General features: G+C 37.2%; 5 protein-coding genes across 9 annotated transcripts; 3 read left to right on the forward strand and 2 right to left on the reverse strand.

The window, feature by feature from the left end:
• The first annotated feature begins 681 nt into the window (after nucleotides 1–681).
• LOC102627423 (ABC transporter B family member 11-like) lies at nucleotides 682–6,842 on the forward strand. Of its 2 annotated transcripts, none has more exons than XM_006492350.4 (13): nucleotides 682–848; nucleotides 1,399–1,749; nucleotides 1,879–1,933; nucleotides 2,047–2,222; nucleotides 2,323–2,544; nucleotides 2,641–2,879; nucleotides 3,031–3,556; nucleotides 3,648–3,921; nucleotides 4,126–5,006; nucleotides 5,145–5,411; nucleotides 5,522–5,785; nucleotides 5,887–6,180; nucleotides 6,314–6,842. In XM_006492350.4, exons 2-13 carry the CDS (start codon nucleotides 1,423–1,425, stop codon nucleotides 6,668–6,670), a joined length of 3,882 nt encoding a protein of 1,293 aa, XP_006492413.2. In that variant the 5' UTR covers nucleotides 682–848; nucleotides 1,399–1,422; the 3' UTR covers nucleotides 6,671–6,842. The 2 variants fall into 2 exon arrangements, with proteins under 2 accessions (XP_006492413.2, XP_052293401.1); XM_052437441.1 differs by having other exon boundaries at nucleotides 5,887–6,203; nucleotides 6,314–6,528.
• A 2,845-nt stretch (nucleotides 6,843–9,687) lies between these two features.
• LOC102627729 (uncharacterized) lies at nucleotides 9,688–11,882 on the reverse strand. Its single transcript, XM_052437442.1, has 7 exons — nucleotides 11,695–11,882; nucleotides 11,532–11,606; nucleotides 11,345–11,402; nucleotides 11,037–11,092; nucleotides 10,661–10,723; nucleotides 10,247–10,315; nucleotides 9,688–10,029 (listed from the first exon to the last, which is right to left on the reverse strand). The coding sequence occupies exons 1-7, from the start codon at nucleotides 11,749–11,751 to the stop codon at nucleotides 9,769–9,771; spliced, it is 639 nt and encodes a 212-aa protein (XP_052293402.1). The 5' UTR covers nucleotides 11,752–11,882; the 3' UTR covers nucleotides 9,688–9,768.
• Nucleotides 11,883–12,857: 975 nt separating this feature from the next.
• LOC102628019 (diacylglycerol O-acyltransferase 3) lies at nucleotides 12,858–14,370 on the forward strand. Its single transcript, XM_006492352.4, has 2 exons — nucleotides 12,858–13,284; nucleotides 13,417–14,370. The coding sequence occupies exons 1-2, from the start codon at nucleotides 12,940–12,942 to the stop codon at nucleotides 14,137–14,139; spliced, it is 1,068 nt and encodes a 355-aa protein (XP_006492415.1). The 5' UTR covers nucleotides 12,858–12,939; the 3' UTR covers nucleotides 14,140–14,370.
• Nucleotides 14,371–14,476: 106 nt separating this feature from the next.
• Nucleotides 14,477–17,821, reverse strand: LOC102628307 (hypothetical protein). 2 transcript variants are annotated; one of them, XM_006492354.4, is made up of 2 exons: nucleotides 16,319–17,821; nucleotides 14,477–14,753 (listed from the first exon to the last, which is right to left on the reverse strand). In XM_006492354.4, the coding sequence occupies exon 1, from the start codon at nucleotides 17,685–17,687 to the stop codon at nucleotides 16,329–16,331; it is 1,359 nt and encodes a 452-aa protein (XP_006492417.1). In that variant the 5' UTR covers nucleotides 17,688–17,821; the 3' UTR covers nucleotides 14,477–14,753; nucleotides 16,319–16,328. The 2 variants fall into 2 exon arrangements, with proteins under 2 accessions (XP_006492417.1, XP_006492416.1); XM_006492353.4 differs by having other exon boundaries at nucleotides 14,477–14,757; nucleotides 16,319–17,820.
• A 1,779-nt stretch (nucleotides 17,822–19,600) lies between these two features.
• On the forward strand, nucleotides 19,601–24,567 carry LOC102628804 (protein transport protein SEC23). Of its 3 annotated transcripts, none has more exons than XM_006492356.4 (7): nucleotides 19,601–19,940; nucleotides 20,050–20,157; nucleotides 20,417–20,938; nucleotides 21,085–22,905; nucleotides 23,630–23,746; nucleotides 23,847–23,918; nucleotides 24,096–24,567. In XM_006492356.4, exons 3-7 carry the CDS (start codon nucleotides 20,462–20,464, stop codon nucleotides 24,231–24,233), a joined length of 2,625 nt encoding a protein of 874 aa, XP_006492419.2. In that variant the 5' UTR covers nucleotides 19,601–19,940; nucleotides 20,050–20,157; nucleotides 20,417–20,461; the 3' UTR covers nucleotides 24,234–24,567. The 3 variants fall into 3 exon arrangements, with proteins under 3 accessions (XP_006492419.2, XP_006492420.2, XP_006492421.2); XM_006492357.4 differs by having other exon boundaries at nucleotides 20,050–20,098; XM_006492358.4 differs by lacking the exon at nucleotides 20,050–20,157.
• The last annotated feature ends 591 nt before the right edge of the window (nucleotides 24,568–25,158 follow it).

Raw genomic sequence — 25,158 nt, forward strand, 5'->3', positions numbered from 1 at the left:
GCACACATATTTTAAAAGAAGTTATTATGACTTTTGCGCTATACAGAGAACAACAGCCCATCTTATGCTTATCTGACCCAGACTCACTTACCCAATAGCTAATTCAGCTTAATAATGATCCTTTTTTTTTTTTTGAAGTACAAAAACAAAATCAATTAATTTAAATCAGGTAAAAAATGAGAATGAAATGCAAACAACCTTGTATATATACAAAAAAGCGGCTATTGCTGCTTTATGAACCTGAAAGGCAAGTATTAATCTGACTTTTTCTGTACAGAGAACAGGCCGCCTTATCTGACTCAGATTTACCAAATACACGCTAATTCAGCTTAATAATGATGCTTTTTTGTAAAACTTTTTTTATTTTTATTTTTATATATATACAAACAAACAACCTTGTATATATACAAACAAACAAAAAAAAAACGGCTACTGCTGCTTATGAACCTGAAAGGCAAGAATTCAAAATATTCTCTTTATTTTATGAATTATTTCAATGCAAAATAACAATTTATATCAAAATCTTGCTCACTTGGAAGGAAAGAAAAAACATTTTGTCTTCTCGGAAAGAGAGACTGAAAAATTGGATTTGAGATTTGACCAAATGAAAATACGAGTGGTTGACCACCAGCTTTTAACAATTCTATTTTTTACTCCTCGTGAGTGTTTTTGCTGAGAGTCAGTGTCATAAAGCTTGCCATTCAAGTAATAGAAATGCATATAAATTAATGTCAGCGAGCAGCAGCTTTGCTTAACATCACAGAAAGAGCCATAACTTCTAACTGCCCGCAGTCAGAGATCCCTCCCTGAAACTGCTTTTTGCAACTACCCTTTTCATCTCTGTCAAGGTATATGTTTCCCAATGGCCATTTGCTTTTCCTTTTTTCTTGGATGGGTTACAGCTTTTTATTATATTCTTTAATCTTTGTCGCAATTTATTTTTTATTTTTATTTTTTCTGGTGTGTTTGGATCCCATGAAGTTCAGTTTAAGCGATTTAAAGATGCGCCGCGAGTTGATCTTTTTAATTTATTCTCGGTTGTTGTCTGGACAACGAAGAACAAAACAGAAGCAAACGTTCTCTGTCTCTTTCCGAGATCCTTTTTTTAATGGCAGCTGAAGTTTATATGATTAGCTATTTGATTTTTTGTGTCGTGTTATGTTGTTTGGTGATCTTCTCAGCTGGTTGAATGATTTTTCTGCGGAACAGAGGTGTTTGTTTCTGGAATACAGAGCAGTTTCCTTATTGATTAGTTATTATTATTATTATTATTATTAATCTCCTTCACTTGCACAATTAAATTTTGTGAATAAGTTACTGCACTTCTTTATCAATCTTTTTGCTGCCATTAAATCTGGACCTCTTGAAATGCTCAAAAAAAATATTTACATATTGTAGGAGTGATATCTTGGGGACGGTGTAATGACCTCGGAGACCATGAACGGCGAATCAAATTCAAACGAGGCCTCCGCATCAAAAAGCCAAGAAGAGGTTGGCAAAGACTCCAGCATGAGTGGGAACGAGCATGATTCAGAGAAGGGCAAACAAACTGAGAAAACTGAATCTGTTCCATTCTACAAGCTATTCACATTTGCAGATTCTGCTGATACAGCACTGATGATCATCGGCTCAATTGGTGCTATAGGGAATGGGTTGTGTTTGCCCCTAATGACACTACTATTCGGTGACCTGATTAATACTTTTGGCGACAATCAGAATAACAGTGAGACGGTTGATAAAGTTTCTAAGGTAATCCCCTATTGCTTCGAGTTGAGCGTTCTGGGATGATTTCAAGACTTATCGTTAGGAAGATAAGCTTTGGTTGCAAATTTGTCTTTCTTCTGATATGACAAAATTTTTTTATGTCAACATTTTTAGGTGGCTGTAAAATTTGTCTACCTGGGTATTGGGTCAGGGATTGCGTCATTTCTCCGTAAGTACTCGTCATAATACTACTCAAAAGTCATTACAAGCTTTTATTTCCAAGAGAATTAGTTAATCTTTAGGGTCAATGATAACTGAGAAGCCTTTGTTTTTGTTTCGCAGAGGTGACTTGCTGGATGATTACAGGGGAAAGACAGGCTACAAGAATAAGGGGTTTGTATCTAAAAACTATACTGAGACAAGATGTGGCTTTCTTCGATAATGAAACAAACACAGGTGAGGTGGTTGGCAGAATGTCCGGCGACACTGTTCTTATACAAGATGCAATGGGTGAGAAGGTAGGATACTTTTAATTTGGCTAAGAAAATGCACCATCAGTTTCCTTAATCATGTCTTGCACAACACATCCCACAACTAACTCTTTCTAAATTTTGCCAGGTGGGGAAATTTCTACAGCTGATGGCTACATTTTTAGGAGGTTTTCTTATCGCATTTATAAAAGGGTGGCTTCTCACCCTTGTCATGCTGTCCTCCATTCCTCTGCTTGCAATGTCTGGTGGAGTCATGGCTATCATGATATCAAAGATGTCATCCCGTGGGCAAGGTGCTTATGCAAAAGCAGCATCTGTAGTCGAACAAACAATTGGCTCAATTAGAACAGTATGTTACGCGGCCGGTACAAGATAGAAATTCCAGCAAACGCTGAAATATCTTTTTCAAAACGCTTTGAATGACCATTATTTGATTTTGATCCAGGTTGCGTCATTTACTGGGGAGAAGCAAGCCATGAGTAATTACAAGAAGTTTCTTGTTACTGCTTACAAATCTGGCGTCCAAGAAGGCCTTGCTGCGGGGATTGGTCTCGGCATGGTTATGTTGATCGTTTTCTGCAGCTATGCTTTGTCTGTTTGGTATGGTGGAAAGTTGATTTTAGAGGAAGGATATAATGGGGGACAAGTGGTCAACGTGATGGTTGCTGTGTTGACTGGTTCCATGTAAGTTCCATTTCAAACTGTATATAATATTAAGATATAAATTCACATCCCATAATTCTGAAAAATTCCATCTCTTCATCACTACCAACCTTGTTTGCACTTGTTTTGGTTTACTGATCACTTCTTGCAATGACAAAAATTAATGCATCAGGTCCCTTGGGGAGGCATCTCCATGCTTGAGTGCATTTGGTGCTGGTCAAGCTGCAGCATTTAAGATGTTTGAGACCATCAACAGGAAGCCAGAGATAGATGCTTATGACACAAAGGGAAAGATATTGGATGACATTCGTGGAGATATAGAGTTGCGTGATGTTTATTTCAGCTATCCTGCGAGGCCGAATGAGCAAATATTTAGTGGATTCTCTATTTCAATCTCAAGTGGCACTACTGCAGCTTTGGTTGGGCAAAGTGGAAGTGGCAAGTCAACAGTTATTAGTCTGATAGAAAGATTTTATGATCCACAAGCTGGTGAAGTTCTTATAGATGGCATCAACCTAAAAGAATTTCAACTTCAGTGGATCCGGAAGAAAATTGGGCTTGTCAGCCAAGAACCTGTGTTATTTACAGGCAGCATTAAGGATAATATTGCATATGGAAAGGATGATGCAACTACTGAAGAAATAAGAGTTGCAACTGAACTTGCAAATGCTGCCAAGTTTATTGATAAACTACCTCAGGTTGAGTTATACACTATTTAATTTGTTGCTTTTGTGATCCATCTTTTTATAAAATATGATTGCTTATATGCTTTGATTCTCTTTGTTATAGGGGATAGACACGTTGGTTGGTGAGCATGGAACCCAGCTCTCTGGTGGACAGAAGCAAAGAATAGCAATTGCAAGAGCAATTCTAAAAGATCCTCGGATTTTACTTTTAGATGAAGCTACTAGTGCGCTTGATGCAGAATCAGAGAAGGTAGTGCAAGAGGCATTGGATAGAATTATGGTCAATAGAACTACAGTCATAGTTGCTCACCGTCTGAGCACTGTGAGAAATGCTGACATGATCGCTGTTATTCATCGAGGGAAGATAGTTGAAAAAGGTATGTGAAACATGTGAGGCTCATTTTAGATGATCCACATGAAGAGAAATGTTATACACAAATTGTCACCCAACATACAAAATTTTCATAGCGTTCAATCTTGTGGCATGTTTTAATCCCAATATACGAACCCTGAAAATTTTTATCATAATAAAACCAACGTTGTTGTATATGCTTAACAACATATATATATCAATTGATCAGGTACACATTCTAAACTGGTGGAGGATCCTGAAGGAGCTTACTCTCAACTTATACGCTTACAGGAAGCAAACAAAGAGTCAGAACAGACTATAGATGGTCAAAGAAAATCAGAAATTTCTATGGAGTCTTTAAGACATTCTAGCCACAGAATGTCACTGCGTCGATCCATAAGTCGTGGTTCATCAATTGGAAATAGCAGCCGCCATTCGATCTCGGTCTCATTTGGTTTACCTTCAGGACAGTTCGCTGATACTGCTCTGGGAGAACCAGCAGGCCCTTCACAACCAACAGAAGAAGTCGCTCCAGAGGTCCCAACTAGGCGCCTTGCCTATCTCAATAAGCCAGAAATTCCGGTTATTCTAGCTGGGACCATTGCAGCTATGGCTAATGGCGTTATACTTCCAGTTTATGGTCTATTAATTTCCAGTGTAATCGAAACATTCTTCAAACCACCTCATGAACTGAAAAAGGACTCCAGGTTCTGGGCACTAATATATGTGGCCCTTGGCGCTGGATCATTTTTGCTAAGTCCAGCCCAATCATATTTCTTTGCCGTGGCTGGAAACAAGTTGATCCAACGGATAAGATCTATGTGTTTTGAGAAGGTGATTCATATGGAGGTTAGTTGGTTCGATGAGCCTGAACACTCAAGTGGCGCTATTGGTGCAAGGCTTTCAGCAGATGCAGCATCAGTTCGTGCTTTAGTTGGAGATGCACTGGCTCGGATAGTTCAAAACATTTCAACAGCAGCCGCGGGCATGATCATTGCTTTTACTGCAAGTTGGGAGTTGGCCCTTATTGTCCTTGTCATGCTTCCTCTTATAGGAGTCAGTGGATACACCCAAATGAAATTCATGAAAGGATTCAGTGCAGATGCAAAGGTATATATTTTCTGAGTCTCAAATGTTATAGCATTTACTAGCTGTTAAGCATTTCCAAGCTGCTGCTCTAAAACTTCGTAATGATTATTTGTGAAGTTTTATGGTTTGATTTGATCATTTGGTCTTGAATTGCTGCAGATGAAGTATGAGGAAGCCAGCCAAGTTGCTAATGATGCAGTTGGAAGCATAAGAACAGTAGCTTCTTTCTGTGCCGAGGAGAAGGTAATGCAACTTTATAAGAAGAAATGTGAAGCTCCTATGAAGACAGGGATCAGGCAAGGGATGGTCAGTGGAGGAGGATTTGGCGCTTCTTTCTTCTTGCTGTTTGCTTTCTACGCAGCTAGTTTCTATGCCGGTGCTCGACTAGTAGAAGATGGAAAAGCCACTTTCTCAGATGTTTTTAAAGTAAGCATATCATTCGTCTCTTACGTCTATCTATCCAGTTTCCCAAAGTGGCAGATCTTTATAAACACTAAAATGTCCCACTGATACAATGTCTTATGTTTGGTTTGCAGGTTTTCTTTTCTCTGACCATGACAGCCATAGGAATTTCTCAATCCAGCTCATTTAGTTCAGATTCAAACAAAGCGAAGAGTGCTGCTGCTTCCATTTTTGCAATCATAGACCGGGAGTCAAAAATAGACCCTAGTGATGAGTCGGGGACAATTTTGGAAGATGTAAAGGGAGAAATAGAGCTTCATCATGTAAGCTTTAAATATCCATCAAGACCGGATGTCCAGGTTTTCCGAGACCTCAACTTAAAAATTCGTGCCGGCAAGGTGAGTGCTAAGCTGAATTTTCAGTTCCATTCTTTGAAGCAGTTAACTACGCACTGTTAGAATCTAAATTACATTATTCTATTTTTTGTTCTCTCTTTCAGACTGTTGCTCTGGTTGGAGAAAGTGGGAGTGGGAAATCAACAGTAGTCTCATTGTTGCAAAGATTCTATGATCCTGATGCAGGCCACATTACACTTGACGGAGTTGAAATTCAAAAGCTTCAACTGAAATGGTTGAGGCAGCAGATGGGTCTAGTAAGCCAAGAACCAGTTTTGTTCAACGACACAATCCGCGCCAACATCGCATATGGAAAGGGAGGGGATGCAACTGAAGCAGAAATTCAAGCTGCATCAGAGATGGCGAATGCCCACAAGTTCATCTGTAGCTTACAACAGGTTAGAACGAGCCGGTTACTACTGTAAGCAAATCAATATAAATATTAAAATAAGTACTGTACAGAATTGCATAACTCAATTAATGTGGGTTATACATGCTTACGCTACTCTTTTTAACCTGAAATTAATGTAGGGTTATGATACCATGGTTGGAGAGCGAGGACTCCAATTGTCAGGTGGTCAAAAGCAACGGGTAGCCATTGCACGAGCTATAGTTAAAGATCCTAAGATATTACTCTTAGATGAAGCTACCAGTGCGCTTGATGCTGAATCTGAACGGGTAGTTCAAGATGCATTGGACCGGGTAATGAAGAACAGAACCACAGTTGTGGTAGCTCATCGTTTGTCCACTATCAAGAATGCAGACATGATTGCAGTGGTCAAAAATGGAGTTATAGTGGAGAAAGGAAAGCATGAGAATTTGATTAATATTCCTGATGGATTTTATGCCTCCTTAATAGCACTTCACTCTAGTGCTTCAACTTCATGAGACTTTTTGGGCTAAATCTTTTTTTTTCCCCTTTTTTGGTCAAATTTTAAATTTCTGCGGAAATCTAATTTCAGAATAGTAGCAGAATGTAAAATACTGTTGTTTAAAAAATATTTAAATAGGGATAAATGAACAAAGAGAGGAGAAAATTACTTATTTGATTACGAATAAATACGAATGTGTTGGTTTCAAGAAATTATGAATTTTTTTGAGGATTGTTTAAGAGGAAGCGTTGAGCAATGGTTCCGTGGAACACAATGTCACTTTTCAACAACTTCCTGAAAAAAGAGAGAACACAATTTTACTTCTCAACAATTTCCTAAAGAAAGAGGGTGAAATTTTGAGAATACCTTTCGATTAATCTCTCTCTCAAATAATAACAACTAATTTATTTAATTTTTAAGACAAATTTGATAAATTTGTATTTTTTTTCTTTTCGTTAATATCTCTAAGAATATCATTGCAAGGGTATTATCGTAAAAATAAAAAAAGTAAGTGTAGAATTGTAATATAATTACCAACAAAGGTGTCATTAGATATTTTTTTTAAATATAGGGATTTAACTCAAAATATAAGAACTAAACAATTATTTATCTTGGGTGAGATTTTAGAATGTTTTTGTTATACTATATTTACTTAATGTATGTATAATATGTGTATACAAAATTAAATATAACTATTAATTACATAATTTTTTTTAAAATAAATATATACATATCATGTTGATTAAGTAGTATAGAATAAAAGTATTCTAGAATCCGGGGTTTCTCGAGAACGAACGTCACTAATGACGACTCGAAAGGCAAGTTTCACTTGGATCGAGCTTTTCAAAGAAACGGTCAAAGATTGGTTTGAAGATAATCTTCGATTGGGAAGCCATAAACTTCATTTTGTTAGACAAATTGGCACCGATATGCGACCAAACACGTTTAATGGCCAGCTATCTGAATCCGTTGCCTTCGCAGGCATGTAATTTAAGTCCAGGTCCAACTCTCTGCCAATAACAGAAGAAATTTCGTTAAATTAAATAATATTCCTTCCGCTCCCACTACTTTTACTTACTCTCAGTTACAAAGTCAAAGCCCATCTTTCGACGGCAAGTCGGCAACACTTATCCTATCTTTCTGCGGATAGAATCGTAGAAAATCTACTCCATATTGCTGTCGCTATAGAGACTTCTTAGCCAAAAATAATAATATTTTAAGACGAGTTCTACATCTTTCCTGGTTGATGAGGAGTGGCTTTCAGAAACAGAGCAAAGCAATCAATTGGAAATTGTTTCTCAACTCTCCAGGCCACTCTGTTTTGCGCTTTGATGGTTTACAAATTCGGAAGGCAAAAAACCCGAGATAGATTATCAATCGATGATTTACGTTTCTTCAGTTTCAGGTTATCAGCATTTTCTGCTTACCACTTTCAATATGTAAAGAAGAGTGGGAAACCGCCGTAACAGAAGTGCCCCTAAATATCTTTTCCCTGACATAAATTCCCAATGGCTAAGAAAAGTATTGACAAATTAACTACCAATAGAATTTGCCTAAATCCTAATAGCAAATTAAATATGGACAATATGCCACATAGCTAGCGACTTTTGTCAGCCTGAGTAGTATCACATGTTGATTGTTGACGGTGTCAGTGGGGACTGTTTGGTTTGGTCCGGTTTAGGGGTAGAATTGAACCAAATCTAAACCAATTAATTCATGATTTTGTGAACTAAATATTGGAACCGAACTAAATTAAACCAAATTAATTCGGTTCAATTCTATGGTCCGGTTTGCTTTGATTTGCTTCGAATAATTTTATCTTCTATATTTTACAAAAAAAAAAAGATATAATAGTAATATACTATTACTATAAGAATAATCTTGAGTTCTTAAATCCACAAACAATAAAAAAAAATAATAAAATTCAACAATAACCTAAAAATCCATTATAAATTACAAAAAAAAACTTTACTTCAAAATTTCATTGCTACTGAACACTTTCTCAATCACCACTTCTTGATCTTTCAAATTTCATATCCAAAGTAGCTTCATTATCTCTCAAAACCATTAGCCAAGCACCAACAATTAAACAAAATAAAGTAGAGCGTATAATATCACATTGATAATCACATATATTAATTAACAAATAAAAGTATCAATTTCATTATCTAAATATTATTCATTTTGAACCACATAAATGAAAGTTAAACAAAAAAAATTGTACAATCTGCTTAAATATAAACTTAAATATAAATTTTACAAAATATACCTTTTCAAAGTTTATCCATAAACTCATTTTCCTAAAGTAATTTATTAAGATTTGTAAAAGAGAAAACCACAGTTAATTTTATGTTAATATCAATATTTCAACCATATTAGGACTTAGACCTTTAATATAGATCTAGTTTAGGCTAGGGCTAATTTTAAAATTTTTATTTTCATAAATTCTATTTTTAATTTTTTTGGTGAACTATTTAGTTCGGTGGCTCCGTTTGGTTTTAAACCAAACCAAGACCAATTAGTTAAGAAATTTCGAAACAATTTAATTTTTGCTGCCCGAACAGAACCAAACCAAATGTCCACGCCCAGTTGAAAGTGGATTACCAAATCAATGTCTCTAACTTTATCTAATGCAATAGTCCCTTAGGTAGTATAAGAGACTTGAACTGTTTTAAAGGATCATTGAATAAGCCAGACTGTGCAAGCTACAGCACCTCGACCTATGCATTATCAGATTGCCATTGAGCCAGCAGTAAATGCAATCATGTGAGTTTGATTCTGGCACCCCACGCACCAGCACTACGTGCAATAAGTTTCTTCGGTCTTTACCCTTCTACATTGTTAGGATCGGAAGGAAAATTACGCAGCAAGAGAAAACCCAATTCCGTTAATCATACGATATGGATGTTTGTTGATGATCCCTAAACCCATATCCTGAGTTCGTACCCCAAAACCTGTAAATAATGCCTTCCATTCTCAGTTCATAATTCACATTAGGTGAGCTGCCCTCAATTTCTCCTAAGTGTAAGCATGTAATGTGAACCCACGACTATATGCAATTTGAGAAGCCAAATCCAAAAGTCGCATCTGTTCTCATGTTAGAAACAAAAATTATTATTCATCATCATCATCACTCTCATCACTGTATGAAACCAGGCCTGTCCTAGTTACATCATTAGATTTGTCAGTATCGCCATTAGATGTTCTCACTATGTCTGGTGATTTTTCTGTCTCAACATCAGGGGCTTTCGCAATGTCTGCAGGTTCTTTAACACTTCCCTCATCTATCCTTGCTTTCTTTGCTTGAGGCTTAACTTTTATAATCATGCCTAATGGACGAGTTGGTGGATTCTTCCTCCCAGCTGTTTTCTGTTCCTGAAAACAGAAATAAGATGCCTTCAGAAATTAAAGGCACATAGTGGTATGAAACCTTTAATTATACAACATAGATCAAGTCATCCCCGCAATAATATGGATCCACCAAGTTCTTTCAACTTAAAGAGGCTAAGTTCACCATGAGCAATCAATATTTGCTGTTCCGGGAAGGTGGGCTCGTCACTAATGCAACTAAAAAGAACTTTTAAGTACCAACCTGGACTGCAGGAAGAGGGGGTGTTTCCTTCAATTCATGTACAATAGTAGATTGTGCTGCCACCGCTGCCTGAAAGAAGAAACCAAAGAAATACCGTCTAAGACGAGGGTGAGATAAAAAAAAAGTTCTGGAAATCATTATGCAGCTGCATGGGCCATCAAAATCATTACGACAAGCATTCATAGACAGCTGAAGACCGTAATTAATTTGACAGCCTAGGTAAGCTTATATTCATTGGTTTAACACATATCCAAACCTAAAATGCTGCACATTTAATAAGTATATACATGTGAACGTGTTGGGGAGTTGAGCAATACTTATATTATTCTAACATAAAACAAAGGATAGGGCATCTGTTTTCTTGCACCTAAACCTTAAAGCGACTCTACAAATCAAAATTGGAGAGAAAATTACCTGGAAACTACGAAGCTGTTGGGCCTCTTCGTCAGCCACTTGACGCTCATAGTCTCTCCTAGACTGGAAGAAGAATTTAATAATTGGTAAAGGAAATTTGAAAGAATCATGGCTGATTTGGAATGTAAGTCAATAAGTAACAATGACATTGATTATACACCCCCATGAGGCTCGTAAGGGCATAAAACTTTATGGGAAGAGAAACTAAATAATCATCATACAGTCCAAACTCTTAACAAAAATGTGATAGGCAGCATACATGTTGATCAACAACAAAATTTCCTAATAGAATTCTTTTTTGCTTGTTGGTGGGGGGGGGGGGGGGGGGGTTCGCACTTCTACTAGAACTTCATACAATCTTAAAACATGGTCTCACCGTTTCCCATTTTTCAAGAAACTCAGTCTCATCTTCGTCCAGAGCTTTGGGTGGTCCTGCAAAAAAAAAAAAAAAGAGTGATTATTCTTGCATTCTTTCTAGCATGTTAACATTCAACAACATTGAAAAGTGAAGAAATCGATATTCACTTTGCAGTGACACAGCTGAACTGATCAAACATATATTTTAAACAGGATTAACCACATCATAGAATTAGAACCCATTCCAATTTAGAAATTTCACTGATATTTATTCAACCATTAGTAAAAGATAAAAGAATAAATCGACTAATAGAGACCAGCACTTACTGTGCTTGAAGCGTTCATTGAATTCTGCATCCTTCTTGTCTTTATTCTCCTTCAGTATCTACATGAAGGAAAAAGAACTATCAGCAACTCCGTAGAGCTCAACAATATTTTTGATCAGCCCAAAAAACAAAATCGAAAGAGGCACATTAGCATTATTATTATTATTATTTTTTTAAAAAGAACAAACCTCAAAGAGAGGCCTATCTCTCTGAGCAGTGCCATCATCAACTCGTTCGCCCCTTGTTCTTTTAGCTTCATCCAACTGTCACAACAAATGCATCAACTGATTTTATTAAAAAAAAAAATTAGGGTTTAGGAAGAGGTAATTAATTTATAGAAATTTGTAGTACCTGTTCCTCCGATATGAAATTCATCAACCTTATCGGACGCGATGATTCCTCCGCCATCTCAGAACTAGCCTAATGCAATTCAATAGGTTTGAAATTTCGAGGATTTAGATCGAAATGCGATGAGAATGACACTATCGAGAGCTTAGCTTTTAACTCAGCAGTTGCACCCGATTGTGTTTAATTTTTGGGCGGCTAATGTGCTGAAATGACAAGAGTACCCTCCGTTGTAATGCGTACCCTCAATAGTGATGCTATTTGAACGGAAAAAATAAACAGATGAGAGGCATAATTAAATCAACTGTAAATCACATGACTTGAGAGTAAAAAAATAAAATAATTAATTAATACTATAAACTTATAAGGTTTAATACTTCATGATGTATTCTTTCACTTTCTTTATTATTTTTCTAGTCAATTTATCTCAATAGCCTTAGTTCTCAATTGCTTATTAAACATATTAATATAATTTTCCTCTTAAATATATTTTATATACATGAGACGAATACAATTACTTTAAATTTCAATTTCTCAATTACGGCACTTATATTTATTTTCAACCAAAAAAAAATTGATATTATTATTTTTTCTAATCATTCATCCCTCTTCACCTCATTCTAAATTAAACATATTCATTCAAAATTGTAACTACAAGTAGGCTAAATCAAATACGGTATGCTAATTGGTATAATGTAAATGTAAAGCAATAAAAATTGTCGAATTATTTGGTACCTGGTTAATTTTACCTATCATGATAAGAGAAGAAAGAATGATGTTCAAAATTGACAATTGGGAATAAAAATTTTAGGAAGATAATGAAGTAATTATATTACAAATTTTTTAAATCTTATTTATTTATTTATTTATAGTTTAAATCTTCAATCTATTTGGATTTTGGAATAAAGCAGGCTGCCAGCTGGCAGCTCCAGTTGGCTCCATCCATACTGTCCGTAACTAAGGTTCGCCATCGCACCGTTGGTATTAAATGAAAAAGTTAAAAAAACAAACGTGAAGCCGCGTAGGAAGTGTGGCGAAGCAAAACCGCCACGAGCGAGCAAGCGCGAAGCAATACCAGCAACCCACGTCAGCATTGGCACTTTCTTGACCAATATATCTTCGCCACGCGTCTCTTACTAGTAATTCCAACCGCTCTTTCATCCTCATTCAAATTTTTGTTGGCAAAAATACATTTCAAATATTTCATCTTCCTGAAACACTTCAAGTCCGCAAAGCCTCTGAATCCCAGCGATGGAAACGACCGCCATTGCTCAACGCTTTCTTCCATGCATACCTTCCGACACCGGTGACCGGTTTCCGATCAAGTATCATCTGGGTTTTGGAGATTTCAGAGTTTCAGAGCGAACCCGAAATTCTTTCAGACGATTGAGTAGTCGGTTTTCGGATTGCGGACATCAGCAGTATTATGTATCGCCAAGGAAAGAAACCAAGAAGAAAGAAAAGGAAAAGAGTTCTGAGATTAAATCAGTGAGGAAGAAATTGAAGTTTATGAAAAGATTGTCCAGTGACTTGCTCCCTCTTGAGGCTTTTGGCAACGAGGATGCAAGTAGTTTGAGGAATGAAGAAAGGATTTCAGTAAGAACATGAACCTGTTACCTTCTTGGTGTTCTTTCGACTTTCAATTTGGTTTCTCTATTTTTCATATTTTCCAAATAAGCTATAAAAAAAAAAAAGGTATGTAAATAATCTCATGTTTCTTTGATGCAGGAAGCAGTACAAGTGCTACAAGCACAACTCTTGCAGTTGAGATCAGAGCAGAAAGAATTGAAGAAAATGATGAAAGAGAAGAAAGCACAGATTAAAACCACAATGAAGGAGAGAAAGGGTAATCGCAAATCTGGGTCATCATCGAGCTCATCATCTGAGTCCAGCGACAGTGATAATGGGGACGTAATTGACACGATCCCCTTGAGAAGTAACATTTTGAAACTATCAGAAAACATTGAAGTACAAAAGGAGATAATAGTACCGGCTTTAGCTAAATCTGCTACTTCATTGATTCAACAAGACAAGTTGGAGGATTGCTGCTTTAGAAGTGGGGGTGAATGCAGAAATTTAAATGGCCGGAGTAACGATCAAGGCTATGGCATTGTTGAGAGGACAACCACAACAAGAACTAAGAGAATTGAGGTCTGCATGGGTGGCAAGTGTAAGAAACTAGGAGCTGGAGCTCTGTTAGAAGAATTTGAGAGGAAGGCTGGTGCTGAATGTGATGTGTCAATGTGCAAATGCATGGGCAAGTGCAGGGATGGTCCTAACCTCAGGGTTTCAAATAGTCACGATGGAGATTCAGCTATAAGAATACAGGGCTATGCTAAACCTTCGATCAATTCTCTTTGCATTGGCGTTGGTTTAGAAGATGTGGATATGATTCTGGCAAATATTTTGGGCAAAGATATGAATAATAATTGCATGATGGCTCCTTCTTGACAATAGCTCATCCTTTTTATTACTCTCTTGATAGTTCAGCTGAAACTTGAGATGAACGTTGTTTTGATTTTGGAATTATAAAGATGGTTCCACAAGGAAGATGGTGACTTACAGCTTAGCAAATGTTATTTAAACTATAATTCTTCTAAATTTCTTATATTTTTTCTTTTTATGAAAAAAGTGGGTGAGACATACTATTTTTTATTCAAATGTATGTTCTCTTTTACATTCGAGGGGGTATTTGGATCATGATATAGAAGTTCGCTCATCTTCTAATTTAACCATGCAAATACACACTCAGATTGCGATCACTGTCAAATGAAGAGACAAAATAAAATTCATGAAAAGGCAGCTGAATTACTAAAGAATGCCAGCTTTCATACATTATTGTTGTGAATACAAGGGTAAAGATAACAACGATCAACCGTCTAGCAAGTTAGGTCAGTGTACAACAGTTTCTGGGGTAACTTCAAAGTTAGGGATGAACATATGCCTCAGTTTTGCCGACCGTGCTGAAGTAGAGTCCACAGTTTTGTGATTCAACGGCTGTGGCAAGGCACAATAACTGGTGAATAATCATGCTATTCCATTGAATTCTTCCCAGCTATCTACATCTAACTGCCAAAAAAGGAACACAGAGAATAAGGAAAGATACTTTTGCATCAAGTATCCAGAATAAACACATAATACGACTTGATAATTCAAGGCACTTTAAAACAAGTAGCAGCACAGTCAACCAATTATGGGTGCGTTTGGGAGTGAAGTGCTGCAGCGTTTAAGATGCAGCTTCTGTGGAATAAAAGCCATATCTGTGGAGTAGAACTGAGAAAAAATGGCTGCTGAGCAGCTGCCAAAACCTAGCTGCAAGGTGTTACCAAACACCGTGGCAGCTGGGCTGCCCACTGCCATACATCACTCCCAAAAGCACCCTACATCTTGGAAGTGCACATAAATCCACAGACACACAAATAAGCTCATTAAATTATTCAAAAACATCCTCCAAAACAAAATATGAGGTCTCGCTACACACGGGGTTGGGGTCCCTGGGAAAGTAGAGAAATGTTCCTGGCCAATGGTGGGCACTAATGAAAAATAACTGGTTCTTAACTATTTCTATCAATCAATGTCCACTCTCCTCGTGAAATAATATTCATCTTACTGACTTGTTCTGCACCCTTTGAGAAAACCTACCACTAAAGATGTTATCCTGCTTACTGATGATCAAAATTCCTTAACTGGCATTTTCTACCCAGTTCAGTAATACTACACTTCCCAAATAGTATCCCAACATTTTACATCCCAAGTAGTAAGGTGGCATTCATCCACTATTCCACTTGTAAAATTACTCATTAGTTCATCCCACTGTCCAAAAGATGAATGTCACCTCCCTAGTGATGGATAAGGTTGGATTTTAATAGTGGGTGTAGTATTATTCTATCCATATTACCAATCAGCCTACATTCATTGACGGGAATTCCTAAACAACTTTTAATAATTTTCTATGGAGTTAAAAAGTCTTTATGGAATCAACACGAGAGGAGTAAAACTCAATTACTCTTATAAGGTACTCTAAAGATCATTTAGGGTTGCAGGGATTGTCACAACTCTGCAATGACGAAAACAGTATACAAAAGAACTGAATTAACGAGCTGCAGCTAGGACATGGTAATGTGAAAATCAAAGCATCATGATGATTTGGATGTCAGTCACTCAATAAGTCATTGTATGTGTCAGCAGGAATGTAATAAATAATAATAACTGTGATTAAATGAGAACCCAGAGCAGCAAAACATCTAAGAGAGCAAAATGACCTGTAGATGCCACTGTCTCCACATATTATTAGAACGTGCATACAGCAATATGAAAAGCAACGATAGAAATGTAGCAACACAGACAAAATTAGCACTAGAAAAGCCATAATTCTTGATTACTCCTTACTACCAAGTTGCCAAGAAATGTTATTTGCAATCAGTGAATTTAGGAAGTAATTTTCAGAAAGAGATCATCTTAAATCTAGAAAAAGAGATATTTTAAATGATTCAATAACAAAAATGATAACATATTGTCCTTCTGGACACATTTAGCAGGCAACTCCAAGGAAGTGATGTACATAACATAATACTGTGTCGTCCTTCAGGATGCATTTTACAAGCAACTCCAGGGAAGGATAAAAACAAACCTCTCCATTTTCACTCTGTCAAAAGCATTTGGCAAACCTGCCCCTCCTCGACAAGAAGAATAACTGCATCCCTAAATTTCTCGTAATCCTCCAATGTATTATAAACCTGATGAGAAATCCTTGCATACCCTGTTATAATCCCATCTTTATCCCTAGCTCCAGCCTGAGGCTGACCATCATCCTTTGGCGCCTGATAATGAATAGGAACCTCGACTCCAAAGCGCACCCTTAAATGCCCCCTCAACCTCAAGGCATCATCCTCACCCATAACCCTCAACCTCGAAGGCAACCCAACCATAACCATTGCCGCACATATTTCAGGCGGAGACCCAAGACTTGTTCCCCAAGCATTGGCCAACATTCTCGCCATCTTCAGGGCTTGCTCATGGTTCCTCTGCATAATCCCATCAATTCCACCCTCAAACCTACTCACAAACGTCACAGCTGAGGGTATCACAAGCTGTGCACTGTAGTCTCTAGTCCCAATCCACGCGCTCTCTATTGGCAATCCATTACCAAACTCATGTGAAACCACCGGGTGATGCATATCAGACGATAAAATTGATTTTCTGCAATACAAGAAGGCTACAGATGGTGGGCAAAAAAACCACTTGTGCAAATTACTAACATAGAAATCGGCTCCAATTTCTTTCACATCAATTTTAATACTACCCATAGCATGTGCCGCATCTACAAAGACCTGATCCACACCTTCATCTCTACAAATTTTAACCAATTTACGAACGGGAATCACAACACATGGCATTGATGTAATGTGATCGATGATTGCTAACCGTATCATTTTTCCATCTTTTTTACCCTTTTCAATCCCCTTTTTAAACTCATTGATAATTTCTTCCTCCGAGGCTAACGGAAACGGTAACTGAACTTCAACAACAGACCCACCTGCACGGGTGACGTAAGCTTGGATAGATTTTTTAACGGCTTGGAAGGCGCAGTGAAGCATCAAAACGGTATCGTTTCTGTGGAACCTCCCCTCGGTAAAACCGCGGCCAATTTGCTGGAGGACGATGGCGGCAGCGGTGGTTGCGTTGTCGACAAGTGAGATTTCGCCGACGTCATCGGCGTTGATGAGGTCCTTGACGGCGGCACGTGACTCCAGAATCCCCTTGCGGAGAGAGTTGAAGTAGAAGTCGTCCGGTTGTTGGAGGAATTTGAGCTGCCACTTTTGCTGGTCGGCGAGTACGGACTTGGGGCAGCTCCCGAAGCTCCCGTTGTTGATGCGGGCAACGCCGTGTTGGTGGTGAGAGAACTCGTCGCGGATTTCGGCTTCGGATATGCAGCGAGTGAGTTTGGGTTTTTTAGAGACGTGGTGAGTCAATTCGCCGTTTCGAGCTTCTTGATCCATGGCTGATGTGTCAGAGTGAGAGTGAAGAGGGAGAGTGAAAGCAGGGGATGCAGGGTTAAAACTGAGGATAATTTTAATTTTTGGGTGCTGCGGCAACTGATGCCGTGTCACTCGCTGTGCGGAGACAGGCTACCTTTGTTATACACTCACGCAATATATGTGAGTGTATATAACAATTAAATATAATGATAATTACATAACTTTTTATATATATATATATATTAATTATAAATATTAAGTGATTATAATACAATAAAAATTTTTTGGGATGTCTTGACCTCATTAACTCCACGAGAAAATAATATTAGGATAACAAAAAAAGAGGTATTGGATTAGATTTAGTTTGGGTGAGATTTTTTCCCCCATTTGGGTGAATTTAGAATTTGAATTTGCTGCTTGGCAAAATTCTTACCAGTTGAAATTTCAGTTTTATACTTCAATAGAAGCAAAAGTTTGAATGAGAGACGAAGTTATTTTTGGAATATAAAGGGTTCGTTGAGTAAAATTAGATATTTTCAATGTCAATCAAGAGTGTATAAGCATTTCGGTTTTAATGAGTTTCAAATTTTCAATTTAGTAGTTAACTAGCTACATTTTACATACAGTATGAATATCTAATATAAGTTACCTTAATAATATATACATATTTTTTTTTTCAATTGTTGTACTACGTACATAATCAAAATAGAATACAACATCTACAAAATAATATTGTTGGAACTAAGACAAATATTATTTTCACAAAGTTATTTATTTATCAATAAATAAATAAATTATTAATTTATTGATAAATGAATATTCAGTAACTTAGAAAAAGATTTTTATTTTAAGAAGAGTTTTGTTAGTACATGTACATACTTACTTATAAAAGATGTTTCCCCAAGTCAATAGTATCTATTCATAATAGTATAGTTTAGTTAGGAAACTTGTAATTATATAATATATTTCTTTCTTTACTCAAGCACACGCACATATGTATGTATGTATGTATACATATATACATATATATATCCTTACGTTAAGAAATATGAATACAAAAGTATTGTCGAGCTTCATTCAATTATTTTGTAAATTTTATTCTCAAAACTTTAAATTTTCATGTCTCCTTTTTGGTCTCATTTGAAAAGAGTTCAAAAAAAAAAAAAAAAATACTTTCATTGAAAAATTATACTAAAAGTGATACACGCTCTACACAAAATCAAGGACAAGGTTGAATTCAATTTAAGAATAAAGAAAAAATAAACAACTTTAGATGCATATTTTGTAAATAGTTAAATTTAGATAATTGAAGTTGTAAGAAAAAAAGAACTCCTTAATATTATAAATTTTAGATTTGATTTATTATTAATTTTTGTATTTGATTATTTTTTAATTTATATTTTCATTAGGCCCTAAAAAATTAAAAAAAGTAAAAAATATTATTTTATGCATATATCAAAATTATTACTTTAGTACTCTATCCCAAACCGAGACTGAAGAATTTTATTATTTAATTAAGGTTCTTAATTTATTCTACATTTATTAATTGAGGTTTTACTGTTATTTGTTCCCCTCTTTCATCTAGAGCTCTCTTACGAGCTCAAATTAACAAAATTCAGCGTTGATCTTTAGTTGATCTTGTTCCATTATAAATAGAGAGAGAGCACAGTAGGTTAGATTTGTTATTTTTTGAAAAAAAAAAAAGGGTGGATCTATATGTTATTGGATGTCTCCGAAGAGATGTGGACCTATATGTTATAAATAAGATTGAATTTGAGATGAAATTTTGGGTGCAAGATGTGTTATGTACTTTGAATTTATATAATCACGTAATATGAAAGTTACAAGATTTGCTCTTCAGATACGATTATGGATCTTTTTTTTTCTTTTTCTTTTTTTTTTTTGTCGCAATTAACCATTCAATGTATCAACTAATGAATTTGTTGAGAGCTCGCGTGGCATTGATTTGGCAAGTCCACGTCAGACCTTTTTTGTTGGCAAGTCCATCAACTACCAATCAAAACGAGAGGTGCTGCCAGCACAGCAAAGGCCGTGAAAACTGAAAAGTGACAAGGGAAGTGTTTGAACCCATGGCCACCGGAAAACACGGGCATACACATAACACCGTTGAGTTAAGGGCAAGAGAAAAAGGCTTGCTTTATGCATCACATAAAAACCACAACACATAAAAACTCGAATTCTGAAATTCATGATATACATTCCGGCTTTTTGAATTTGAAAAAGATCACCTTTCTCTCAATTCCCTTCTCTCAGGTTTGTGATTTCCCAATTTTATCCAATTATCGTTTCTTATTCATTGCAATCGTGGATCTTCCGGGATAAACTAATCTGATTCTTTTTTCTTTTTTTCTTTTTTCCCAAGATAATTAATTGTGGGAGAAGGGTACAATTTTGTGGAAAGAGATAGCTAGGTGAGATTTTATCAAAGCCCGTTAGTTTGTCGAAGTGAAACTGAATTTAATTTTGGAAGGTGATATTTTTTGTGCTCTTTGGCGGTTTCTTGATTTTGACGGTCATTTCTTGAACTGGGTTTGGATCAAAATCCATTTTTAATGACTAGGGTTTTGGATTTTGTGGGTTGTTTGATGTAATACCTAGATTGATTTCGTGTCAATGGTTCTTTGAAAATCTCTGGAGAATTAAATTCCCTCTAGGTGTATCCGCTACTAAAACAGGATTTGGGGTTTGATTATTTATTGTTTCCTTTGAATTCTGATACTCGTTTCCAGGTATTGAGAATTATCGTTGCTTAGTAAAGGATCCTTCGAATTTCTATGGCTAATCCTCCACAAACTTCCCTTGGATACTCTGTTACTATCGGTCCTTCAAATCCTGACATATCATCACCTCAGCCCGAGAAAAGTCTAATTCCTCCTCCTCCAATGTCCTCCGCACCACCTAGATTTCCTCCGCCAAAGTTACAACAAGATCATATGACTTCCCCATCTATTAAAACGCCAAATTTACTGTCACCTGCAAATGGGGTAAAAACTGGCAGCCCAATTCCTCATTTGAGCACTCCACCTGGCCCTCCTGTCTTCACTTCACCTGTTCGGCCTGCTGCTGTGCCTTTCCGGACCTCTCCTGCAACTCCTCAGCCTGTTGCTTTGTCTTCGGGTTCATCTTTTCCTACATCTTCACCTCCCCATTTCTCCAATGGGTCAGCTGAATTGCAGCATCAAGTTCCTCATGCTGCAGAGGAGACGATGCCTGTTGGGGAATCCTCATGTGTTTTATTCTCAGCACACAAGGTACACTAATTCTCTCTGTGCAGAGGCAAATTCATTCGTAATGAATGATCCTGCATTTTTGTATCCAAAAATCCATCGATTCATGTACTTTATGTTGTTTCCACAATTCATCACCACTTGCTGTTTACTGAAATTTTGTTGTATAGGTGTTAAAAAAGAAGAAACAAGCTAATGTACCCAGTTTAGGTTTTGGGGCCCTGGTTTCACCAGGAAAGGAGGTTTCACCAAGTTTGCAAATAATACAGCGTGATCCTCATCGATGCCATAATTGTGGAGCATTTGCAAACATCTATTGCAAAATATTACTTGGCTCTGGTCAGTGGCAGTGTGTAATTTGCCGGAATCTAAATGGAAGTGAAGGTGAATATGTAGCTCCCAGCAAGGAAGAACTTCGCAACTTTCCTGAACTGTCGTCGCCCATGGTTGATTATGTTCAGACTGGGAACAATAGATCCAGTTATGTTCCTGTCTCTGATTCCAGAATGTCTGCACCCATTATTCTTGTAATAGATGAGTGCTTAGATGAGCCACACCTCCAGCATCTACAGAGCTCTCTGCACGCATTTGTTGAATCAATTCCACCTACAGCGAGAATTGGAATCATATTGTATGGTCGGACTGTTTCAGTTTATGATTTTTCAGAGGATTCAATAGCATCGTCTGATGTACTTGCTGGTGACAAATTGCCTACTGAGGACTCCTTGAAAGCTTTGCTTTATGGAACTGGAGTATACTTGTCACCAATGCATGCCTCAAAACAAGTGGCTCATGACATATTTTCTTCACTAAGACCATATAAGTTGAACATTACTGAAGCTTCAAGAGACAGATGTCTGGGAACAGCAGTGGAGGTTGCCCTTGCCATAATTCAAGGTCCGTCAGCTGAAATGTCTCGAGGGGTGGTTAAAAGGCCAGGAGGTAATAGCAGAATTATTGTGTGCGCTGGTGGACCTAACACTTATGGCCCTGGATCAGTCCCTCATTCTTTTAGTCATCCCAACTATCTTCATATGGAAAAGATGGCTTTGAAATGGATGGAGCTTCTAGGTCGAAAGGCTCATCAGCACAACGCTGTTATTGACATTCTATGCGCTGGAAATTGCCCTGTTAGAGTTCCTGTTTTGCAGCCTCTTGCCAAAGCTTCAGGTGGTGTGTTGGTTCTTCATGATGACTTTGGTGAAGCCTTTGGTGTGAATTTGCAAAGAGCATCCACAAGGGCTGCAGGATCCCATGGTTTCTTGGAGATACGCTGTTCTGATGATATTCTTGTAACCCAAATTGTGGGTCCTGGTGAAGAGGCACACATAGACACTCATGAAACATTTAAAAATGATGCTGCTCTCTCTATTCAAATGCCAAGCGTCGAAGAAACACAGAGCTTTGCAGTGTCCATGGAAAACAAAAGAGATATTGAGAGTAATCATGTTTTTTTCCAGTTTGCCATTAGATATTCAAATGTCTATCAAGCAGATATTTCAAGAGTAGTAACTGTCAGGTTACCCACTGTGGATAGCGTTTCAGCTTATCTCTCAAGTTTTCAAGATGAAGTGGCTGCAGTCCTTATTGCGAAGAGGACGCTTTTGCGAGCCAAAATTTTTTCTGAAGCTATTGATATGCGAACCATGATAGATGAAAGAGTTAAAGATATTGCTTTAAAATTTGGATCCCAAGTACCAAAGTCAAAGCTTTATCGGTTTCCAAAGGAACTTTCTGCTTTGTCGGAGCTCCTATTTCATCTTAGAAGGAGCCCACTTTTAGGAAATATTATTGGCCACGATGATGAGAGGTCTGTTCTACGAAATTTGTTTCTGAATGCATCCTTTGATCTGTCGCTTCGCATGGTTGCACCTCGCTGTCTTATGTACCGTGAAGGAGGCACTTTTGAGGAGCTTCCAGCTTATGATCTTGCTATGCAGTCTGATAAAGCAGTTGTTCTTGACCATGGCACAGATGTCTTCATTTGGTTGGTATGCTCCTCAACTCACTTTCTTTCTGTCATGGAATACTTCTTTCTTTATGTTAGTTGTGTGCAAATGCATTAATTTCATATACTCTATTTTCCTCTTCTCTGCTGCATAGGGATTCTGCATTTTTGAACAGTAGACATGGGCCTGCGTATTCATGCATTTTGAGGCCCAGTTTTTGCCTACTGTACTCCTATATCTAAATCATGGTTAGATTTCGAAAATGTGTCATATGTGGTGTATGATCAGCAAGGATTTGAGTGCACTAGGTATGGGTGTGTGAAGGGGAGCAAAAGTAGGAGCACACAGTTAATTGTTCAGTGTATTTGTGTATCAGAACATTAACAGTTTATTCTAGGTGGCAGACAGAAAGTGAAAGATTGGGATTGCATTCGTCGCTTCCCTGTTGTCTTCAGAACCTGCTTTCCTGATCATTATTTGGAAATCATTTGTGTTTTTCATTGCAAGTGGAAAGGCAAAGGAAAGAAGGCGAATGGTGTAGTGGACTTTAACAGACTTTTGCTTTTTAAGTAAAATCAGTGAAAATGAGGGCTTTATTTTCGTTCTATTCATTTGAATGTTAGGTTTATTTTGTCCACTTGTTCATCAAGATCTTAAGTTTTCTGTCATCTATCTTCCTTTTTGCAGATACATTGTACTTTTTTCCTTGCTTTTCTACTTACTCCTCCAATTTTTTAATGAATAATCATTTTATTGGTAACTTCAGGGTGCTGAACTTGCTGCTGACGAAGGAAGAAGTGCAGCCGCATTAGCAGCTTGCAGAACATTGGCTGAAGAACTCTCTGAATTTCGGTTTCCTGCTCCTCGTATCCTTGCATTCAAGGTTCTTTTCTGTTCAATTCCACTACCATGTATTGTTCTCTCATTTTATTATACTTGGCAGCCACAATTGCAGAGATTTTACTGGTCTGTATTTATAACAGGAGGGGAGCTCTCAGGCTCGGTACTTTGTAACCCGGTTGATACCAGCACACAAGGATCCTCCTTATGAGCAGGTAAAAGGGGAAGAGTGAAAATTCAGCTTAAATTTTATACCAACACCAGAAAACAAATTTGGTAGTGTGCTTCAGATTCCAAATCATTTGTTAACTTATGGCTATATAGACTGTTTGCATAACTTAAAGCATACTATTAGTGGGCGCTTAAAGTAAGCTGTGTTATGTTCATTGCAGGAAGCAAGATTCCCACAACTTCGATCATTGACACCGGAAGAGCGGATTAAGCTGAAAAGCAGTTTTTTATTCTTTGATGATCCCAGCTTCTGTGAATGGATGCGAAGCTTGAAAGTAGTGCCCCCAGAACCAAGCTAAGCAATGTTGTGAATTCTAGTGGCTAAATATACCTGAAAAAAGGAAGTCTAGGTAGGGAGCTCAAACCGCTCAGCCCTGTATTCTATTGGAGGTGCAAAACTGTCTTCTCCTTTTCTTTTTCCTTCATTTTGTCCCCACCGATAAAGAAATTGTAACTTGGAGGAAGTCTAGGGATATCTTCTGGTCTTTTTTTCTTTTCTCATGCAATTTTTTTTTTCAAAAAACATTTTACAACTGACAGTAGCTGGAAATTTCTGAAATTGGTACATTAACATATTGTTTATTTGGTTGATGTGATTTGGCAGAGCAATAAACATATCCTTTCTTCAGTTCACTGACATGCAGCTGACTATATGTTCAGCACTTCTGATGAAAAGAGTAAATGCAGAAAGTGAGTAAAATGAATCTGTAGGTAACAAAGATGGTTCCAAATTCATGGGTTAAGTAAGCTAAACTTGATTCCCAAGCAAAGAGAGGGATGGTGTACTGGTGTCGTATTTTTGTCTATGCGATTTAAAGAAAGATTCATGATTCTTTTATCATGGAACCAAAAAACCCAAGGAGCCTAATGGAACATCAAATCATCATCTTGTGTTGTGTTGTGTAGTTCCCCTGGTGACAATTCTCGGTAGCTTCTGCTTCACTATGCAGGAGGGATTAGGTTCTCCAAACAGACGACACATCGTTTTGACTTCGCAAGATTCCAAAATGGAAAGGTCTATAAGCCTGCGGAAGTTGAATATCCGAGCCGTTACGCGCCGGGAATTGGTCACAATTTATAAAACCCTAACCCGCTGTTTGACCCAACTGCACTGTCATTAGATTATTTGAGATAATATCATCTGGGTCCCTATTTTTTGAAGAAACAACATCAAATGACAGTTTGCAACGTGTTTTCAAAAAGGATACTGTCGTTATGAACTTT

This window comes from Citrus sinensis, chromosome 3, assembly GCF_022201045.2.
Source record: "Citrus sinensis cultivar Valencia sweet orange chromosome 3, DVS_A1.0, whole genome shotgun sequence".
Lineage (NCBI taxonomy): Eukaryota > Viridiplantae > Streptophyta > Magnoliopsida > Sapindales > Rutaceae > Citrus > Citrus sinensis.

Coding starts and splice junctions, on each gene's coding strand:
- LOC102628804 (XM_006492356.4), top strand. CDS start 20,462: ATGGCTAATCCTCCACAAACTTCCCTTGGATACTCTGTTACTATCGGT. Junction 23,747..23,846: donor CTCGTATCCTTGCATTCAAG/GTTCTTTTCTGT, acceptor TATTTATAACAG/GAGGGGAGCTCTCAGGCTCG. Junction 23,919..24,095: donor AGGATCCTCCTTATGAGCAG/GTAAAAGGGGAA, acceptor TGTTCATTGCAG/GAAGCAAGATTCCCACAACT.
- LOC102627423 (XM_006492350.4), top strand. CDS start 1,423: ATGACCTCGGAGACCATGAACGGCGAATCAAATTCAAACGAGGCCTCC. Junction 1,934..2,046: donor AGGGATTGCGTCATTTCTCC/GTAAGTACTCGT, acceptor TTTGTTTCGCAG/AGGTGACTTGCTGGATGATT. Junction 2,223..2,322: donor AAGATGCAATGGGTGAGAAG/GTAGGATACTTT, acceptor AAATTTTGCCAG/GTGGGGAAATTTCTACAGCT.
- LOC102628307 (XM_006492354.4), bottom strand. CDS start 17,687: ATGGATCAAGAAGCTCGAAACGGCGAATTGACTCACCACGTCTCTAAA.
- LOC102627729 (XM_052437442.1), bottom strand. CDS start 11,751: ATGGCGGAGGAATCATCGCGTCCGATAAGGTTGATGAATTTCATATCG. Junction 10,316..10,660: donor AACAGCTTCGTAGTTTCCAG/GTAATTTTCTCT, acceptor TTCTTCTTTCAG/GCAGCGGTGGCAGCACAATC. Junction 10,030..10,246: donor CCCCTCTTCCTGCAGTCCAG/GTTGGTACTTAA, acceptor TTCTGTTTTCAG/GAACAGAAAACAGCTGGGAG.
- LOC102628019 (XM_006492352.4), top strand. CDS start 12,940: ATGGAAACGACCGCCATTGCTCAACGCTTTCTTCCATGCATACCTTCC. Junction 13,285..13,416: donor GGAATGAAGAAAGGATTTCA/GTAAGAACATGA, acceptor TCTTTGATGCAG/GAAGCAGTACAAGTGCTACA.